The sequence below is a fragment of the Toxotes jaculatrix genome, chromosome 11, assembly GCF_017976425.1.
Source record: "Toxotes jaculatrix isolate fToxJac2 chromosome 11, fToxJac2.pri, whole genome shotgun sequence".
NCBI classification, from domain to species: Eukaryota; Metazoa; Chordata; class Actinopteri; family Toxotidae; genus Toxotes; species Toxotes jaculatrix.
The window spans coordinates 23,396,380-23,415,306 of NC_054404.1; the positions used below are offsets into that span (position 1 = coordinate 23,396,380).

An 18,927-nucleotide genomic window follows, 5' to 3' on the forward strand; every position below is an offset into this window, starting at 1 on the left:
TGAACAGTCTCTTCTCTGCAGTGGTAATAACGCGGAAAGACGCAGTTATCCAAAACGCTGTACTGGCACAGAGCTTTAGAAAAGAAGCAGACCACGGACCGAGCTGGCTGAAGTTTTATTAAGTGTAGTATTCATAGTAGGTTTGTTCATCTTTGTGTTGCAAAGCTTATCATTAAGTCATTAAATCTAAACAGTTTGTTTCTGTTTCAGTAGCCATTCTCATGCCAGCACCCAGAAACACAACAACACACATCCTAAGAGTTAGTGAGGGTCCCTGAAGGGATCAGATTGTGGCACAAGTCTTTGTAAATAACCAGAGAAGTGCAGCAAACAGATAGAAAACATTTCCACACTGAACAGGAAACGCAGGGAAACAGATGCTGCTTTCTAACCTTCTGTTTTCGTCCCACTTCTGTTCTCAGATCGATGATAAGGAGTTTGACATTCCCCAAGTGGACACACCTCCCACACTGGAGAGCATCCTCAATGAGGTCAAGTACATGTTGCCGCTTCACTTCTTTTCTGCGTTTTTCACTGTGCATACAGTTGTATGGAAAAGTTTGGGTACCCCCGGGCAAATTCCATATTTGGTTGATTTTTGAAGTGAATAGTCTTTAGGACTTGTCAGTGGACATTTGACCAACATGGCTTCTCTAAGCAGCTGAATGAGGATGTCATGCAAAGGAAGGTTCAGCTGGAAGGAAGAGTCATCAGAAGGAAACTTCATCGCAAAAGTCAAGGTCTGGAGTCTGCAAAGCAACATCTGGATAAGACAGAGTGGTTTTGGAAATGAGTGCTGTGGACACATGAAGTTAAAATTGGAAAGACAGCATGGAGTCAGGGAAGAATGGACTCCAGTATAAATATCAGCAAAATCTGGATGCAAATGTCCTGCAGTCAGTCAGGACAAGGATCCAAAGCAGACCTCAAAAACCACCGTGAAAGACTTCAGCCAACAGAACAGCCCCTCACAGTCCCCCGACCTGACCATCACTGAAAATCTGTGTGTAGATTTTAAAGCTGCTGCTGTGTGTGACTGTGTGTGTGTGTTTAGACAACTTAAAAATATGTCAGATCAGAAAGACTCTTAGCTGCTACAGAAAGTGTTTGCGATCTGTGATCTCTGCACATGCCACAGCTACTGTTTCTTTTTTTTTTTTTTGTTCTATCTTTTAAGTTGATGAAATTGAGCTCTAACAGTTGAAGAAAGGCTTGTTTTTTTTGTTTTTTTTCGCTGCAGGGGTTGGATTCACTCTGTCTTTTCACTCCAAAAACCATCAGAATGTGTTATTTGCCCCGGGGTGTTCAAACCTTTACATACAACTGTTTCTCTCTCGTATACCGAATCACCATTGTTAAGCTAAGTGAAGCTAAAGAACACACTCACCTCAGGATACACTCCAACACCTCCATTTTGCAGCCATCGATTAGAAATCGTGTTTGAGTGCTGTTTTTCTGTTGTGCTCCTGTTTTAATTTGCTGTTAATGCAAACCAGTGTAATGTACACTGACTCTGTCAGTACCACGGAGACATGTTCTTAAAACCAGGGCTGTAACACATTAAGGAGATGATACTGTCTACTCGTGTACACCACAGGACAAAAGCAGCGACTGTCACTCCACATCTGTACGTGACATGTTTTTGGGCTCTCTCCTTTTTTTGAAGCAAAGCCCTGTGTGTAGCAGACGCACAATCTCCTGGTCAGAAGATCCAGGAGGAAGGCTGGCAATGGACCTGAAGGCCAGAATTCCTACACGTTCTGCTGCTCTTGCTACAGCAGAAAGTGATCGGTTTGAATTAACAGGAACTTAGCACAGCCCTGCTGTGGATGGATGCAGGAGAGCCTTCTGATTGGTGCTTTGCTGATTGGGTTTGATTTCTGTGAAATGCTTTGAGATGAACTTGGAACCTCAGAGATGGACAGGTGGATTATAATCGACGGGTGGTTGGTGACCTCTGATTAGTATTATGGATGTAATTAAGGAATCTTGTAAGACAGTGATTTGTTTCCTTGCTCATGTTAACTCAAGTCAGGTCAATTCTATCCGACTTAGTCAGTCAGGTAGAATCATCACGAGCATCACATGAACCCAGGACCTGCCTCGTCGGCCCCTCCCCCGCCTCACTGCCATATTCAGTAAAGTGATAAAATCCCTGTAGCTGAGGTGTGTTTGTTTTGCTCTCCTGCGTGTCTGTAGCTGGATGATGAGGAGGAACCGTTTGTGTTGGAGGACACCTGCGTACTAAGCACAGACAACATGGATGCTCACTCCTGTGACACGTCCTCTTTGGCCAGCTCTGACAGTGGAGACCCAGCACACCTCAAACGGTATGAACACACTCACACACACACATAGTAGATAGTAAGTTAATTAAAAGAAATCTCCTCTCACTGCTTTGCAGGTGTTATTCAGTTACACATTATGTTTAAGTTTTAAATTAGGCTTTTATTCATGTTGCCTTACGTTTTTTAAATTGTGAATCTGCTCTTGAAAGGTGCTATGCAACCAAAATGTATTCAATATCTTACTTAGTCTGTATGACAACAAATCAAAAAGCAATTCTAAATAAAGTGACTACATTAAATTTGAAAAGGTTGCATAAATCGAATACTGTTTAAATTTCAAATTGACCTAAAGAAAGCAGTACACACCGTATCTGTATATGAAAATAGGTTTCAGTCAATAATATGTCTTGTTGAGATATATGCTATAAATGCAGTGCAAAGCTGGGTGGGTAGTTTCTGGGCTGTAAATCAAAGGCACCACACACGCTGCTGCTGCTGCTGCAGTAAATAAAGCAGCCGAAGCATCAGCCAGCACGAAGCCTGACCCTGAAACAGTCCTGTGGAGAACTGACCACCTGCCAAACAAACACTATAACTTATTTGTGATGCCAACCTCGTTGTCTTTGCATGTGCAAGTTAATAAAATTGAGCGTGTTTATGTGTGGTGTCTCTGCGTGGACGTGGACACGTGTGAAGGAAGAGGAGGACCGTGGAGGTGAATGCGACGGTTCATGGGTCGGTTCTTCGACACAGCCTGCTGAAGGGCATCTCTGCACAGATCGTCTCTGCTGCTGTAAGACTCAGACACACACACACACACACACTCAGACACACACATTCAGAATTGTGTCTCAGTATGACTAATGCCCTTGTATTCAAGCAGAATAAAATAATTTTTATCTTTTACCCAGGACAAAGTGGATGCTGGACTGCCAACTGCTATAGTGAGTATTCCTTTATTCAACTATGAATCAGCTGAACACAGAGAGATGATATCAGATTAAAAGAATTTGGTGGCACCAAAATGAGTAATGTCACTCATGATGCATTTTAGGAGTTTCATAACTTTAAATGTGGCTGTAAACAGGAGACATGGGAAATAAGTCAGACTTAGACAGACAGGAAGTCTGTCCAGGAGACATTACAGGTATGGACCTGGGTGTCCCGCATTTGGCTATTATTATTGAAATTGCTGTGAGCAGACAGTCCTGCAGAGCATTTACACAGAGCTCTCCTCTCAGCTGTTACAGTGTATGAACCTTCACACAGTGAGGACACAGCCACCGAAAAAGACTTAAGAGCAGCTGCTTCAAGCGGAGGCAGAGAGGAAGAAAGATACTGTTTTCTGCTGTTTTGTCTCATTTTGTCCGTGTCTTGCTTTCCTGTGATTTGTCCTAACTTCCTCTAATCACTTGAAACTAAACTGTGTGTGTGTTTGGTGTTCAGACAGTGTCGGGTGTGATTGCTGTGGGAACGTCTCACGGTCTGGCTCTGGTCTTTGGTGAGTCTAAACTCGATTACCCCTCTTTACATGCGCACAATGATGGAAAGTTTTTACAATGCAAATAAAAAAAAAACTCAAACAGTGAATCTGAAGCTCATTAAGTAGATCCATGCTGACGTCCTCTGTCAGGCCCTGCAGGACCCTATACAAACATCTCTCTATAGAAAGCTGTGGGGGCAGCAGAAATACAGCTAATCTAAACCTCTTCATTGTTTATAATGTAGGCTTTTTGTAGGCTAAGTGTGTGTTGGATGACAAAATGCAGTGGGGGACATCAGACTAACCAGGATGTGGAGGGGGGGGTCACAGTTAGAATCATGGTGAAATATGAATAACCAGGCTTTAACCAGAGCATGATTAAAGAATTTTATCTGTACGTGGACAAATACAAAGACGACACAATCTGACGGACACACAACAGTCTTGTTTTTTATTTGCAAGGCGTCAGCTTTTTAAAATCACACCTGACATAACCAGCTGGTCACCAACTTTGAGTTGATGAAGCTTTTTAAAATATTTTATTAAACTTAGTGTGATCATCTCATATGGTTTACATAACAACACTTAAACCTTCCCTGCTTCTGACTCAATACATGCCAGTATCACTGATATCCACCCTCAGGACCGCTTCGCCGGAGTCTGACATGGAGGCGCTGATGATGACGTAATCGCCCTCAAAAGAAATGCAGGAGCCGTCAGCTTTCGCTCTCACAAAGTTGTTTTCACTTCCGTTGTACATGATGTCGTACAGGTTATAGTCGCAGTCGTTTCCTCTGTCGAAGATCCCCACAGCGAACCAGTTGGAGTAGAGGTTTCGGTCGTAGGGCACGGAGTACATGATGGCCATGACGTGACTGTAGTCGTTCAGGTCGGCGTTGAAAAGGTCGTAGGTGAAGACGCCAACGGCTCCGGTCGCAGCGCCGGTGGTCTTGTTGAACAGCCCGCTGGCGAAGGAGCAGGGCCCCACCATGGGTGGCAGAGGGACCTCACAGCAGCCGCTCTCAGTGAACACCCTGAACACAGAGACACGGCGTATCAGTCTGACAGAACGATAACCATACTGCAGCCGTGTCACATGCCTGTTATGATACACTACATGGCCTAAAGTATGTGGACAGCCCAGCCATATGCAGTGTGATAACATGTCACAGACATTAAGCATGTTAAAGATGTTTGTTGGGTTTAAAGTGTCCCCTCACTATCCCGAGAAAAAAAGACAGGTACAAAAAGAAAAGCTAACCTTGGGTTGGCCAGAGTGTAGCTGCCAGAGTTGTTGTTAATCTCGACAGAGCAGTTGCGATGAGGCATTGTGATGAGGAGTAGAGCGGCTGGCTGTGAACAAGAGACAAGACAGAACCGTTTCCGTTAGTTCAGTATCTCTGAAGCAGAGGGACAGTGGTCCAGGTCTTTCCTGACTAAACTGAGTTTAGCCAGTTAGTTTGTGATTTGGTGACCGCTGCTAAAGTTTTGAGAGCTTTTCCGTAGGCTGATGGCTTTGGATAGAAAATACATCGCTTTAGGAATAAAGAGAAATAAAAGATGTAAGTTGTAAACAGTGTGCTTTAAACCACTAGTAATTAAAACCACCACTACTCATTCCATGCGTACAATGAATTGTGTCGCACTCCGCTACTCTCATTTGCTGTTTTTTTTAGCACGGTCAGGTAGAAGGAAGGCTCTGTTATTAACCCATGGAACCACTTGTAAGAACTAGCTGACCTCAGGTTAGCTCAGGTTTACCCCTGTTTACATGCTCTTCAGTAACTGGGTTACTCATAGAAACCAGATTAGACAGGTTATCCACCTGAGAAAACCAGGTTTGATTAATCCCTCAGCCTATTTACAGAAACTGGGTTTTCTCCTTTTACATGACTTTTAAGAAATCCGCTCACTAGAATAAGCTGACTATACACTGGTTACTTTAGCGTATGTAAATGCACTGAAGGTTGGAAAAGCACAGATGGAGCTAGTACCAAGCAATGATGGCGGTGTTCCACTTAGGCGTTCCTGTAAACCATAGTAGTAAGCTGCCATATACCACACCAGGGCCCTGCCACTGAAGTAGGGTTGATTGAAATTGGAAATAAAAACTTAAAGTTTGTACATAATTTCACTGAAGAATAAAGAGGAGACAAAATTGGAGAAAATCTTTAAAGCAGTCACATTAATGCGTGGCTCTGAGCTTGAGTCGTCTTCCTGGTGGCACACCTTCATGCGGTGCTAACAGTGCTGCAGCCTGGAGCTAGCAGCACCGTACAGCCCCAGGAACTCAGCCAAGTCAGAAGGTGATAGGAAAGTAAATGATAGCAACAGCCTGTTGAAGAAAGTAGGTCGACGTCTGGAGCCACTGTGGCTCTGCAGCTATTAAAGAGCTTTAAAAGCTCATCAGGTCTGATCTTGATTTTATTTGAGTCAAAAAATGAATGGAGGTCAGTTACAAGCTCTGCACGATGATGTTAAATATCTAAATCTAAATCAGTTATAGTTAGAAACACGTAAAAGATTGGCTAAATGTCCCCAGCTCTGTTCACAAGGCTTAGGGCCCCTGCTGGTGCTGTCACCTTGTGGGAGGGCCACTTCAGCATTAGAGTAACTTTTTTTCCTTTTTTTATAGCAAAACTTTTGTTGAAAATATACTTTTTTTATTTCCATTACTCAGCTGAAGCCACATTACATCCCCATCTACTTGCTCTCATGAGGAAATGTATAATTAGTTCCCCTGGAGCTGAAGCTAACTTCTTAAAACATATATTTATGCACTTACACTTTTAACACAGCAATGCAGATGTACCTAAACAGACTGACTATACATTTTTTTTTTAAGTTAAGAGTAGCTTCATTGTTGTAATCAGTAGTTCATAGTTTAATGTTCTTGTTTGGAACGATCTTATTTTGTTTATATTATAAAAGGTAATTAGAATCGTTTGTTAATATTATTGACAGTTGTTGATGTGCAGACCTGGCTAATGCTGATCCACTAAATTAATTACTAACACACACAACTACAACTAATAAACCTTAAAACAGCAATAGACCGATGAGAAGTGGTTTAGAAAAAGTGCGTGACAGTAGTCATGAAACAAAACCTGTAAAACATGAAACAATAGGAGTTAAAGATGAGCCTGAACCTACTTACCTTTGTGTGGTTCTGTTAAAAAGGCCAGAGGCAGTTTGAGCTGGCGGATTGTCGGTCCAGGTTTCAGGCAGGATGCAGTGGTGAAGTCAGATCCCACACGGCTGGGTTTTTATTGACTCAGTTAATCAGGACCTTTAGGCACCAGTTGACTCCCTCCTTATCTCCTCCTGTATCAGCTGCCCGCTCACCTCTGTTCCCGGACCTCGCCACCGCCTTATCACCACGACGGGATTGGATTAGACCGATTGCGTCGGCCCACGCTTTTGTTTGGAAATTTTTTCTGTGTGTGTGTGATTGAACCTTTTAAAATGCATATCCATTATTTGTACAGGGTGGGATGTCAGGAGGGTAAGGACTTACCAGTCTGCCATGGTGACAGGGGTAATAGTACAAAGGAGAGTCTGAGGAGAAGCAATCAGTGCAATCAATTCATTGACCATGAAATGAGGCTACTGCAGGAAGATGGCTCCCATCAAACCAACCACAACATCATCATCAGCCATTCCTTAGTGAATGAGTGATTACACAGGCACAGACAATACTTAACCTGCTCTGAGCAGAAGCACAAACATCAGTGTATGTGAAAATGATAAGGCTGATTGGATCCTTGTGGTCTTATGTGGCCATATGTCAGAGTGCTGAATTCAGTGTACATGTTTTAGTTACTCAGGAAGACAAGTAGTAAGTGATTTGGAAAAAATATTTTAAATCAGTACATTAAGGACAGATAGAAGTGAAATGTATTTAGTAGGTGGTGGCAGGAGCAGTCATAGTGGAAGAATAATGGTAGTAACAGGAGGATTAATGGTGCAGTCTAAGTGGCAAAAGGAGCAGCCGCAATGACTCCAACACAAATCATGTCACTGGTATTTATGGGGATTTGTGGTATCAGTCCATGTAGGAAAGTTGTAGCCACGATAATGACACTGTTTATCATCAGTAGTAACAATAAAAGCATTAATCTCTGTAAAAGAGGTTCTATCAGCAGCCGTATCAGTCGTATCAGGAGAATTTACAGTCGCAGTATCGTTGCTTGGATCAGATCAGAGAATGTGTCAGAGCTCTGAACCAGCAGCTGCTGCACACTGTACATCCAGACTGAGGAAGAGGAGGAGGAGTGTGAGCCGGCTACTGGGGCAAATGACTCTGTCACACTGAACTGTTTCTGTATACTAATGTGAAACCACACACACACACACACACACACACACATTCAGACAATCAGAAAGATTTAACAGCAAGAAGCTGCCAAGTCAATAAAAAACCGTTAGACTTGAAACAAGAAGAATAAACTTCAGTAGCCTGTTAAATCCAAAAAGAACAAGCTGGAAAATCAGGAGCTGCTAAGTTTTCCCTAAAATAGGGGAAGTTACTGGATTTCTTTTCTTCTCCTTCTCTTTGTCTTTGTCCTTATTTTATTTACAGGAAATGAATTGTCTTTTAGCATCACTGTTTGATTTATAGTTTGGTTATGGTTTGAATGAATTGCCAGAACTCTTCAAGTGTTTTTCCTAAATATATGAACTAGTAAATAGCTCAGTTTCAGTGAGATTCGGAAATTGTCCATAAACATTGTGGGAGTTTTCAGTCCAGACTCAAAGTTTTCATCATTTTAAAAGAGAACTGTAGATTTAAAATGTTCATGGTGGAAAAAGAAAAATGTAAGAAATGTAAAGGAAAGAAAAAGAAATGTAAACTGACTGAGTCTTAAGTTCTCCCTGTGATGATGTTTGGGGTTTGGGGTTGAGGCTGACCCATGTCTCTTTATACTGCTGACATAATGACGCCTGGGCAGGAAAAGGTATGAACGTGCCTGTCCGATGGGTCACTCGTGCTTAATGTTCATTTTCTGTTCAGCCTGACTTGGCTCTGAGACGCCATCGCTCATGTCCGTGTTGTTTTGACCGAGCCGCTTCGGTGCATGCTTTGTTATTTGATTTGATCATTTGCCATTTTGAGTTTTTATTGCTTTTCCAACTCTTCATTTGGTTAAGGTGTGTTGTGTTCTTGGTGTTGAAGTTGTTGTATGTGTTGCTGTTTGATTCTGTTTCTTTTCCCCATTCTTAAAACTTGAGAACTGGGAAAACCTTGAGTTTTTCTCTCTTTTCCCTCTTTAATTCATTTTAATGTCCACACCTTTTCAAGAACCTGGACTTTCAGAACCTGAGCAGTTCTCATGTCCTCTTCATCCTCGTCTCCAGATACCAACCAGGCCCTGCGGCTCTGTCTGGGTACCAAGACCACCGGGGCCGAGTTTGGAGCCGTCTCCGCCCTCAGCATCAACCACGATTGCTCACGGCTTCTCTGCGGCTTCGCCAAAGGACAGGTACTGTGTGCACTACACTCAGACACACTCACATACATACAATCACAGGCCATCATTTTGGGTTGAGAAGGCGTGTTAGTTCCTGGACTGTATTTGAAAAGGTCTAGCGCTCAGTCCAGCAGTGTAGGTGAAAGAGCTGAGTGTAGCGGTGGAAAGCTCTGCTAACTCAACTAGCAAACAGCAGTTCCAGCTTCCCACGAACACTTTTATGTATGTATTAGTATATAACTTTGCCTTTTTTAATGTGTGTGTACATATTCGCTGCACACATGTGAAGCTGTAACTGTACATTATTAGGGATATAGGAGGAGCTCTCATGGTGTGTTCATATGAAACTTATAGATTGTGTATTAATGTTCTCATTATTGTGTTAACTTTTGCTTTAAATACTGAACAACCTTTGTCTGTCTGTCTGTCTAGATTACGATGTGGGATCTAGCCAATGGGAAACTTCTGAGAACTATCACTGATGCCCACCCTCCAGGGACAGCTATACTGCACGTGAAGGTACACACCCACACACACACACACACACACAAATACAAAGAGCCCTTTAAAGTGGTCTGTGGACCAGCTAACATGTCCTCACAGTGATGTTTTTGAAACAAAATGTGTCCACACAACCATTAAAAAGACAGCTGTCTATAAGGGGAGTGAAGTTGTGTATTGTAGTGGCCACAGTCTCTTTCTCCATATTAGACCATTTAAGACCAAACAATAAAACCATAAGACAAATTTACTGATACAGGAAGTGCTCTCGGTGATAATGGACTGATAATGTCCATATGATTTCTGTCCCTTGTTATTCTCTCCCTGTGTTTGTGTCTCCAGTTCACGGACGACCCAACCCTTGCAGTGTGCAATGACAGTGGAGGATCAGTTTTCGAGCTGGCCTTCAGGTACGTGACTTGCAGTAAATTAAGAGTAAATAAAATGACTTACCTTTTTTATTTTCTCCCAGAACATCATTCACAGTCTTGTTCCACCACCTCTTAGACAGTTGGTAACAACTGTTCATGAGAGCCTTCAAGGCTGTTCCACGTGGTTGGGTTAAAAATGTTTTTTCTGTTTGGAGAACAGTACTTTGAAATGTTATAAATCTTGAAACACGCTCCAGTCACTGAGCTAACCTCTGCAGCCTCATGCTGACCACTTTAAAGACTGTATTGACATCTGTTCTCATTCTTATTCTGATAAATTGTTTGATTTCAGTTATGTCTTACATTATTGCCATGATGTCAGTTTTAGTTCACTGGTCCTGAACTGTAAGGGTTTTGTTTGTTTGTTTCCAGGAGGGTGATGGGAATGCGGTCCTGCGACTCTCGATGTCTCTTCAGTGGCTCCAAAGGGGAGGTCTGCTGTATTGAACCGCTGCGTGCTCCTCCGGACTTCAGAGACCATCCCATCACACACTACTCTCTGCTGGCTATGGCCTCGCTCACTAAAGTACACAAACACACGCAGCTCCGTTCATAGTAGTGCATGCTCTGTCCTTTTCTTACCATTCTTCTCATATGTGTATAGCTTGTGATGGTTTTACCTTTTGGGTTTCTTTCACCAGATTCTGGTCATTGGACTGAAGCCCTCCCTGAAAGTCTGGATGACTTTTCCCTACAGCAAGGTCTGTATTTTACTCTGTGTTTCCAGAGTAACAGGTAGGCATCTGACTCAGCTTGCATTAACGAATGCAAGTTGGCTCAGATGCATCAAAACAGTGAAAGGGTTGAATATGTGTTCGTCACACTCAGTAGGGATTGTAGATCTATTAATTCCATTAATAGATCTACAATCCCTACAGGCTTCCATTAATGCGACTAACATGACTACAAACACCACATCCTGCTGCAGGCATCATGGGATCAGATGGCCGTCACATAATATGGCAGAACATGTTATATGTGGCATGTATGGCATCAACATGATCACTTTCTAGCACTGCAGAGCCCTGTGAACTCTGGGGACTGCAAGTTTAACCACAGCAATAGTCTCTTCTTCTGCGTTTGACTTTAAAAACACATTTTTCACTCTTCCACCAGTCTGATCCATCCAGTGTCCCTCAGCTGGCCTGGCAGTTTGTTCCTGTTCAGAAGACAGTCAACCCAATCCTGGCTTTCTGCAAAGGGGACACCGTCCACTTCCTCCTGGTATCTGCTCCTCTTAACTTAAGCTTAATTACTGAAGTTTTACATACATACAGTAGCATACATGCTACTTTCTGAACTTGGATCTTGTTTTCAGATAATATAATGCAATTTGCATTGTGTATGGCTATTCTCTTATTATGGGTTATAGGGATACATATTATTATGACTAATTTCTGTCAGGTATGAGTATCAGTGTGCACTTACTGACCAGTCTGTAGGTGTAATTTAGATCTGGAGTTTGGTTTTGGTTCGGATTCCAGCCTCTCCATAGAATATTATATCATTTGTTGTATCACAGTTAGTACATAGAACGGTGTAATACACAAAAATATAGCTAAAACTGACATAAAGACCCAAATGAAAGACAAATAATACACAGTAAAGTATTGCCATTTACCTCATTCTAACCTCTGTGCCTGTTGCAGACATTCAGAAATGTACTGCAGTATCTCTGTCCACTTAGTTATTGGTGACCGTTTCCCTAATACATATGCACATTAGAACTGAATGGGCTTTAATGTAATATTTCTCAGATGCTGAAACTACAGCAGTGTATTCTGAGAGTAATGATCAGTGGACACAGATGTTTGTGCTGTTGCTGATTGTTCTCTCCTGCTTTTACTGTTTGTTCAGGTTAAGAAGGAGGAGACAGGGACCATCCATGTCATCAAACAGAGACAACTCCACCTCAGCTGTGACATCATCAGCCTGAGTGTAAGTACCAAGCCTCAAGTCAGTGGGCCGCTTACCCACTTTCAGTCACATTCAGTCTTTCAGTGTTTGGCACTTAGGTTTTTTTTGGGTAGATCTGAAACTGGGCCTCTGAAGAGAAGATCAAGGTAAACATCCAGCACCTGAACAGCACCTGAACAGTCCTGGCTGTTTAGCTGGTTGGATGATGAGGCAGGATTTTGGTTGTCATCCTGTTCATACTTGTACAAAGTGTTGAATTGCTGGTCGCCTTCATTATTGGCACACATTTTGTGTCTTTGTGTCTGTGTTTGTGACTCCACCATGACATTTTTTGTGGCGTTGCAGTCCATGACTTGTTCTCCTCCTGTGTCTGTGTCTCTGCAGTGGATTAACAGCCGGACGCTGGTCCTGGTAGACAGCCATGAAAAGCTGCACGTCGTGGACAGGCCCAGCCAGGAGGTTTTGGAGACTTTGGACTTGGAGCAGGTGCAGCTGGTCTATAACAGCCGACATTTCAAATCGCTGGCCACTGGAGGGAATGTCTCCCAGGCTCTGGTGAGGGATTAGCTGATGGGGGGGTGGACAGGATCAGAGGTCAGACTCCATGTTTGTTGAGGGGTCACTTTAATGATAAATGTTCTGTGTCATTCTTCAAATAAAGTGATAGTGATATTGGATTTGAAAGGTAAGAGGTAACAGTTTATTAAAGCCTCTTTTCAACCAAAAGGTTCAAAGAGATATGACACCAGAGGAACTGAACTATGAAATAAAGGTGATTTTGATTCCTTCACTTTCTTCTTTCCTCACGCTTCCTATCCCTTCACCAGCTGGCTCGACTGCCAGAAGCCGTCCATTTCTCTCTTTATCAGATACTGAACTTATCATTTTTGCATTTCTCCACAGCAAGTTAAACAGCGTGTCTGTGTTTCAGGCTTTAGTCGGAGAAAAGGCCTGCTACCAGTCCGTCTCGAGCTACGGGGGACAGATTGTCTATTTAGGCACCAAGGTACCGTGCTGCATTCTATTTTCCATTTGTTGCCCGTGTGCACACGACAGCTGTGAGTCGTTGTTCCTGTCGCTTCCTGCACATTGACCAAGAGGACATGTTGATGAATGCTGTTCATGTATGATATGTACGTTCACACTGTAATGTACATCGTCAGAAAAGATCAACCGAATGATCAAACAACAACAAAACAAGTAATTATAGTCATTAGTACAGTGAAAAGAAGGGAAAAGAAAAGAGAAAATCAATGAATAAAAACTGCAAAAAAAGAAGGAGGCCTTTAAAATAGTGAGCCAGGGCGCCCCTTCATAGAGATTTCTGGGTGTTGATTTGAAGCTTAAATCACAGAGGAGGGTGGAGATTTAAGTTTAAACAAGTTTAAACTTAGTTTAAACAAGTTTGAGGGGGTCTGGTGTTACCGTACAGGGTGAGAAGTTCTGAGATATATGTAGGAGTCAGACCATGGAGAGATTTTTAGACACTGAGAACGATTTTCAAGTTTATCCTGAAATGAAGAGGATTCTCTTGTCTTGCAGTCGGCTCACATTATGACTCTGAGGAACTGGAGAGAGGTATGTATGAAACTGTTATACTTAACTACAACTGTAGCGCCACACAAATCACCAATTGTGAAGAATGGTTTGCAAGAAGTGAATGATCCAAGGCTCAGGATCAGTAAACCAACACCTTCCTTGTCTCTGTGTCTGTCTGTGTGTCCAGCGTATAGACTGCCTGCTGAAGCAGGAGCATTTTGTTGAGGCTCTCTCTTTGGCCTGGTCCTTCCATGAGGGAACTGCTAAAGCTGTGGTTGGTGGGTATAGGACACAACACACAGCTTTGATCAAGTAATGTGGTAATGTGATTTGTTTATGACGATAATTGTGATCAGAGATAGAGTTTTTGTTGATAGATGGATGAGGTGAGAATCATATGTGTTTATTTCAGGCCTCTTTGGAGATCCAGTAAAAAGGAAGGGAGTGGTCGGTGACAAGGTAAGAAGAGAAATCCTGCTGTATTAAATCTGTACACCCCGCACAGTGTAGTCTGAGACTCTCGAGCTCACTCGTGCCGCGCTCTGTGTGCAGATGGTAGAGATCCTTTGCCAGTTTGCAGACTACGCTTTGAAGAAGTGTCCAGAACAAGGAAAGATCCAGGTGATGGAGCAACATTTCCACGTAAGCTAACACACCTTTAAAGAACACACCTCACAGAGTCCAGTCTGCCACAGAGTCAGCACAGTGACAGAATACTAGCGGCCGAGCTAATTCAGTGTAGATATAGTATATGGCAAACATTGAATCATCATGGCTGACAAATGGAAACAAACAAAACCAGTCGTGTCTCATTTGTTTAATGACAGCAGGTTAAGTAGTTTCTCATATTTTGTCCACCCCTGTAGAAACTCCTGATATAATTACTGCAGATAATGTAATGTAATATAATATAATCTACTTCAGCATATGGGTGTGTATATCATCACATGACTTTCATATATAATCTTAAGTGGTAATGTGAAATAATAACTAGCTGTATTACTTCAATTAGTATTCCCACCTAAAATCTGTACTGAAATGTACTTACCCCTGATGGAGGGGTACTTGGGTTCATCTGACAGGTCTCTCTCTCTCGCTCTCTCCTCTCTCTCTCTCGCTCTCTCTCTCTGTCTATTCAGGATGTGGTTCCAGTCCTGGTGGATTACTGTCTGCTCCTTCAGAGAGCGTAAGTACATACATTTGCATGCAATGGTTTGTCCGCCTCACAGCTAATTCCACATTTCGTTCATATAAGGGGAAGTTCAGCTGGGTGCTCCACCTTTTAAAAAAAGAAAAAAAAAGAAAAAAAAAGAAAAAAGAAGACAGATGGGGTTTATGTTTTCCAGAACCACGTTAGGAAAAAGGTGTCTTGTGCTTGTGCTTTTTGTGTGTGTCTGTGTGTGCGTGCGTGTACAGAGACCTGCTGTTCAACCAGCTGTATACTCGGCTGGTGGAGAACACAGTTGCTAAGGGTGTTTTCTTGGAGTCGCTGGAGTCGTACATCGTCGCAGACCGCCTCGGTCACCTCACCACACCCATCATGAGGGACCTACTGGCTCATTACCATGGCAACGGTATGATGGACAGCCTGGAGAGGTGCATAGTCCATCTGGATGTCACCAGCCTGGACATACAGCAGGTGTGTATGTGTGTGTGTGTGTGTGTGTGTGTGTGTACAGTAAGGAGTGTATGGTAAGTAAATAATGGCGTCCACAGTGACCCACAGCAATCTGATGAAACTGGTCTCTACACTGATATCATTTTCACCATAGGTCCTCTGTGTGTGTTCATTCGTTTGTTTGTGTATGTGTGTGTGTGTTTGAAGGTGGTACATGTGTGTTGGGAGAATCAGCTCTACGATGCAATGATCTACGTTTTCAACAGCGGCATGAACGACTACATCACACCGATGGAGGTGAGTCCTCCACCAAAAGGTTGTTTCATCACTTTCATCATATCAGAGCTGGTGCTAAATTTTTCTATTAATTAATAGGACGACTTTAATTTCAGTTTGACTTCAGTGTCAGTGTGTAAACACAGTCAGTTTCACAAGGTTTTGTCAATTGATAAATGCTTTTTAACAGTAACTGTACCTCAGATCCTCATCACCGCGCTCTGTGTGCAGAGCATTACATACCCCTCTGTGTTTATGTTTCAGAAACTCTTTGCAGTGATTGGACCACCGCTCAGGGAGGGGAGGAGCCTAACAGGTAAGACTGGAGACCACCCCTGCCCCCCCCCCCCCCCCCACCTCCACTCCAAAGCACCAGTTACTTATTTGTAAAACACATGCATGTCTTTATCTGGGCTCTTCTTCTTGGACAGATGAGGAAGTGGTGATGGGAAACAAACTTCTGGTGTACATAAGGTGAGTTCTCACAGATTTATTTATAATTTATTATTCAGTCCATGGCCGAATGTCTGGTTTGAATGGTTGGAAGCTTTGGACATTATGCTGACAGTCTGTCTACATGTCTTGCACTGCACAAAATTCTCAACTCAGCAGACGTGAGCTGAAAGTGAAATCTACTGGTTATTAGAAAACTGCTACTTGTAGAATGTATACAGTATCCTCAGCACTGTTAATACAATATTAACATGTTGTCTGTATGTTTGTATATGTGTGTGTGTGTGTGTGTGTATATATGTTGTGTATGTAGCTGCTGTCTTGCAGGAAGAGCATATCCACTGGGAGACATCCCAGAAGACCTTGTGGTTCAAGTCAAGCACCAGGTAAATGAATTTTTTATATTTGACGAATGCCAGGCTAGAGGGTGTGTGTGTGTGAGAGAGAGAGAGAGAGAGAGAGAGAGAGAGAGAAACTTGTTTTTATAACCTGGTGGGAACTTAATCCTGAGTGCACACTATCCCCATGGGGACTCTTGTCACTGCGGGAACAAAAGTTGAGATCCCCACAGGTGGAGACTTGGTTTTATGGTCAGGGTTAGAATTGGGTTTAGGTTTTGGTTAGGTTAGGATGAGGGTTAGGGTTAGGCATTACGCTGTGATGGTAAAGAGTTAGGGAGTACATTATGTTAAGTGTCAGCGGTCAGTGGGGAAGTGGGACAGCAGCACTAAGACAGACAACACAGAGAGGTATGAAGAATATGAAGCCTGCACAGGTTTTTACACACAGACCCCCCTCACTGCTAAGCAGCACAGCGGTTGTTGATGTTCTCCTCAGTGAGTTACAACAATAAATGAGTGTTGTAACTCACTGATTGTTGTATCTCATCACTCATCGTCACTAATGGCTGTCTGCGTATGTGTGTGTGTGTGTCTCAGGTGTTTGAGTTCCTGATCCGTCTCCATTCAGCTGACTCTTCAGAGGAGGAGGAGGTTTTCCCGTTTGTTCGTACACTCCTCCACTTTGACACGCGGGAGTTCCTCAATGTTCTCGCCATGGTGAGATCTCTGCATATTATTTTAACCCTTGTCATGCTGGTAAATATGTGTTTAGTGTACTGAGAACCTGGATGACTGCATCTTGAACAGTAGACCACTGATCTGAATCAGTTCCATTTACTCACTCTCAAATTTATTTATTTCAAGTTTGATTTGCACATACGAACCATACGAATCTTTAAAAGAATGTGACTATAATTAGATAGCTTCATCAGCTGTTATAGACATGGGACATGTAGACCAGTGTGACAGTTTCAGCTCAGTGTTTATCTGTCTGGACCACAGCTTTAATGTCACTCTCGCTGCTTTCATAGCATCATTTCTGGCTGCAGCAGCTGTTTTCAGCCACTGTGCACTACCTGCTCAGCAGCAAACAGCACACAGACACAGTTACTGACCAGCTAATGAACATAGTGGAGCATTTAGCAGCTAAAGAGCCAGATGTTTCCCTCAGGAGTTGGTTGAGACCAAAAACAGCTAAAAGAGAGAGGATACTGAACTTAGATTCATCAGGAGGACACAAACATAACTTCAGTATGTTGTGTCGATGATGTGTTCATGAAGGACATGAAATCTGTGTGAGGACGGTACAGCTGAGTGCATTTAAATGCTTACTTCTAAGGCTGTGCTAAAAACTAGGGTGCAATTAAAAAAAAATCACAAATTTAACCTCAAAGAGGGTGGGTCTACCAAGGCTGTGTGTATGATTCACAACCAGTTATTTCTGACATCCAACTTGTTTTTTTTCCTACATATAGAACAGTTTGAATTAAAAGGGGACTGGCTGCAGTATTAGTCTTGTTTTGGTAGATTTCACCTGGTCACTCTCAGGCTGTGTTTTCATTCTCCTTAAAAAAAAAACATAAACATGTCACCATTGAAAGGTGAGATTTGCTTTCATACTTTTCTGTCATTAAAGATTTGGTTCTTGCTTCGTTCTAGACATTTGAGGACTTTAAGAATGACAAGCAGGCCCTTGAGTACCAGCAGAGGATAGTGGACATCTTACTTCAGGTAAAATCCGCTCCTGCAAATTGACACTAAACACAAAGAACACTGATGTGGTCACTGTATAAAACAAAGGCATTAAAGTTTTTTTTTTTTTAAACCTGTCTTTATGGTTACCTAGGTGATGGTGGACAACCCGGACTTTACTCCCTCCCAGGTGGGCGGGCTCTTCACCTTTTTGGCTCGACAGCTGGCCAAACCAGACAACACGCTCTTTGTGAACAGGAAGCTCTTTGATCAGGTAACCAATCTTTTATTACCCTGATACTTTCACTGACTCAATTTCATGATCTTTCATTCGTCTTTCGGGGCTGGAGCCAAGTTCAAGTATAACTCATCCAGTAGCTCAAACACAATATCATAGGCTGGAACTTAATGCACTAATCACAGTTAGCATCAAATTTTCACAAACTGCATCCAGGTGAAACAGTACAAAACGGTACTTTAGCTACAGAGACAGGGTTTAAAGACAACAAGCTGAATGTTGTGGAGTGACCGAGTCAAAGCCCAGACCTCAATCCAATAGAGAATTTGTGGCTAGACTTGAAAAGGGCTGTTCACAACCCCGATCCCTGTGCAGCCTGACAGAGCTCGAGTAGTTCTGCAGAGGAGGATGGAGTAAAACTGCAGCATCCAGATGTGCAGGCCTGATTGAGACCTAAACTTTCCTGAAGACCAAATATCTGATCTGTGGTCTCCTTCACATCTGTACCATCCATTGTTGTTGATACATCAGCACATCACTGTAGGCAGCATTTCTCAGAGCAGTCAACCTCCAGCACCACTCATCTGCACCTCTCTGCTCTCACTGTCTCTCTCCAGGTGCTGGAGTTCCTGTGCTGTCCAGACGATGACTCCCGACACACCGAGAGACAGCAGGTGGG

General features: G+C 42.8%; 2 protein-coding genes across 4 annotated transcripts in view; one reads left to right on the plus strand and one right to left on the minus strand.

The window, feature by feature from the left end:
- Positions 1-18,927, plus strand: part of vps8 (VPS8 subunit of CORVET complex) — a 60,248-nt gene that overhangs the window by 3,497 nt on the left and 37,824 nt on the right. For 2 of the 3 annotated variants that reach the window (XM_041049622.1, XM_041049621.1), the window contains exons 2-30: positions 423-491; positions 2,200-2,330; positions 2,985-3,081; positions 3,200-3,232; positions 3,735-3,789; positions 9,130-9,254; positions 9,675-9,761; positions 10,086-10,153; positions 10,547-10,700; positions 10,816-10,875; positions 11,291-11,398; positions 12,032-12,112; positions 12,476-12,646; positions 12,819-12,863; positions 13,023-13,097; positions 13,634-13,669; positions 13,818-13,908; positions 14,043-14,089; positions 14,183-14,272; positions 14,770-14,816; positions 15,047-15,269; positions 15,456-15,545; positions 15,789-15,840; positions 15,956-15,998; positions 16,291-16,363; positions 16,916-17,035; positions 17,978-18,049; positions 18,165-18,284; positions 18,866-18,922. In XM_041049622.1, the coding sequence (XP_040905556.1) occupies positions 423-491; positions 2,200-2,330; positions 2,985-3,081; positions 3,200-3,232; positions 3,735-3,789; positions 9,130-9,254; positions 9,675-9,761; positions 10,086-10,153; positions 10,547-10,700; positions 10,816-10,875; positions 11,291-11,398; positions 12,032-12,112; positions 12,476-12,646; positions 12,819-12,863; positions 13,023-13,097; positions 13,634-13,669; positions 13,818-13,908; positions 14,043-14,089; positions 14,183-14,272; positions 14,770-14,816; positions 15,047-15,269; positions 15,456-15,545; positions 15,789-15,840; positions 15,956-15,998; positions 16,291-16,363; positions 16,916-17,035; positions 17,978-18,049; positions 18,165-18,284; positions 18,866-18,922 (2,520 nt within the window). The remainder of the gene's footprint in view (positions 1-422; positions 492-2,199; positions 2,331-2,984; positions 3,082-3,199; positions 3,233-3,734; positions 3,790-9,129; positions 9,255-9,674; positions 9,762-10,085; positions 10,154-10,546; positions 10,701-10,815; positions 10,876-11,290; positions 11,399-12,031; positions 12,113-12,475; positions 12,647-12,818; positions 12,864-13,022; positions 13,098-13,633; positions 13,670-13,817; positions 13,909-14,042; positions 14,090-14,182; positions 14,273-14,769; positions 14,817-15,046; positions 15,270-15,455; positions 15,546-15,788; positions 15,841-15,955; positions 15,999-16,290; positions 16,364-16,915; positions 17,036-17,977; positions 18,050-18,164; positions 18,285-18,865; positions 18,923-18,927) is intronic. The other variant, XM_041049623.1, reaches the window with a different exon arrangement.
- On the minus strand, positions 4,379-5,100 carry LOC121189481 (DELTA-stichotoxin-Hmg2b-like). Its single transcript, XM_041049635.1, has 2 exons — positions 5,033-5,100; positions 4,379-4,805 (listed from the first exon to the last, which is right to left on the minus strand). The coding sequence occupies exons 1-2, from the start codon at positions 5,098-5,100 to the stop codon at positions 4,379-4,381; spliced, it is 495 nt and encodes a 164-aa protein (XP_040905569.1).

Bases quoted from the DNA above. Each gene is read 5' to 3' on its own strand.
- LOC121189481 (XM_041049635.1), bottom strand. From the start codon at position 5,100: ATGCCTCATCGCAACTGCTCTGTCGAGATTAACAACAACTCTGGCAGC. The intron at 4,806-5,032 runs GTTAGCTTTTCT...CTCTGTGTTCAG, and splicing joins TACACTCTGGCCAACCCAAG to GGTGTTCACTGAGAGCGGCT.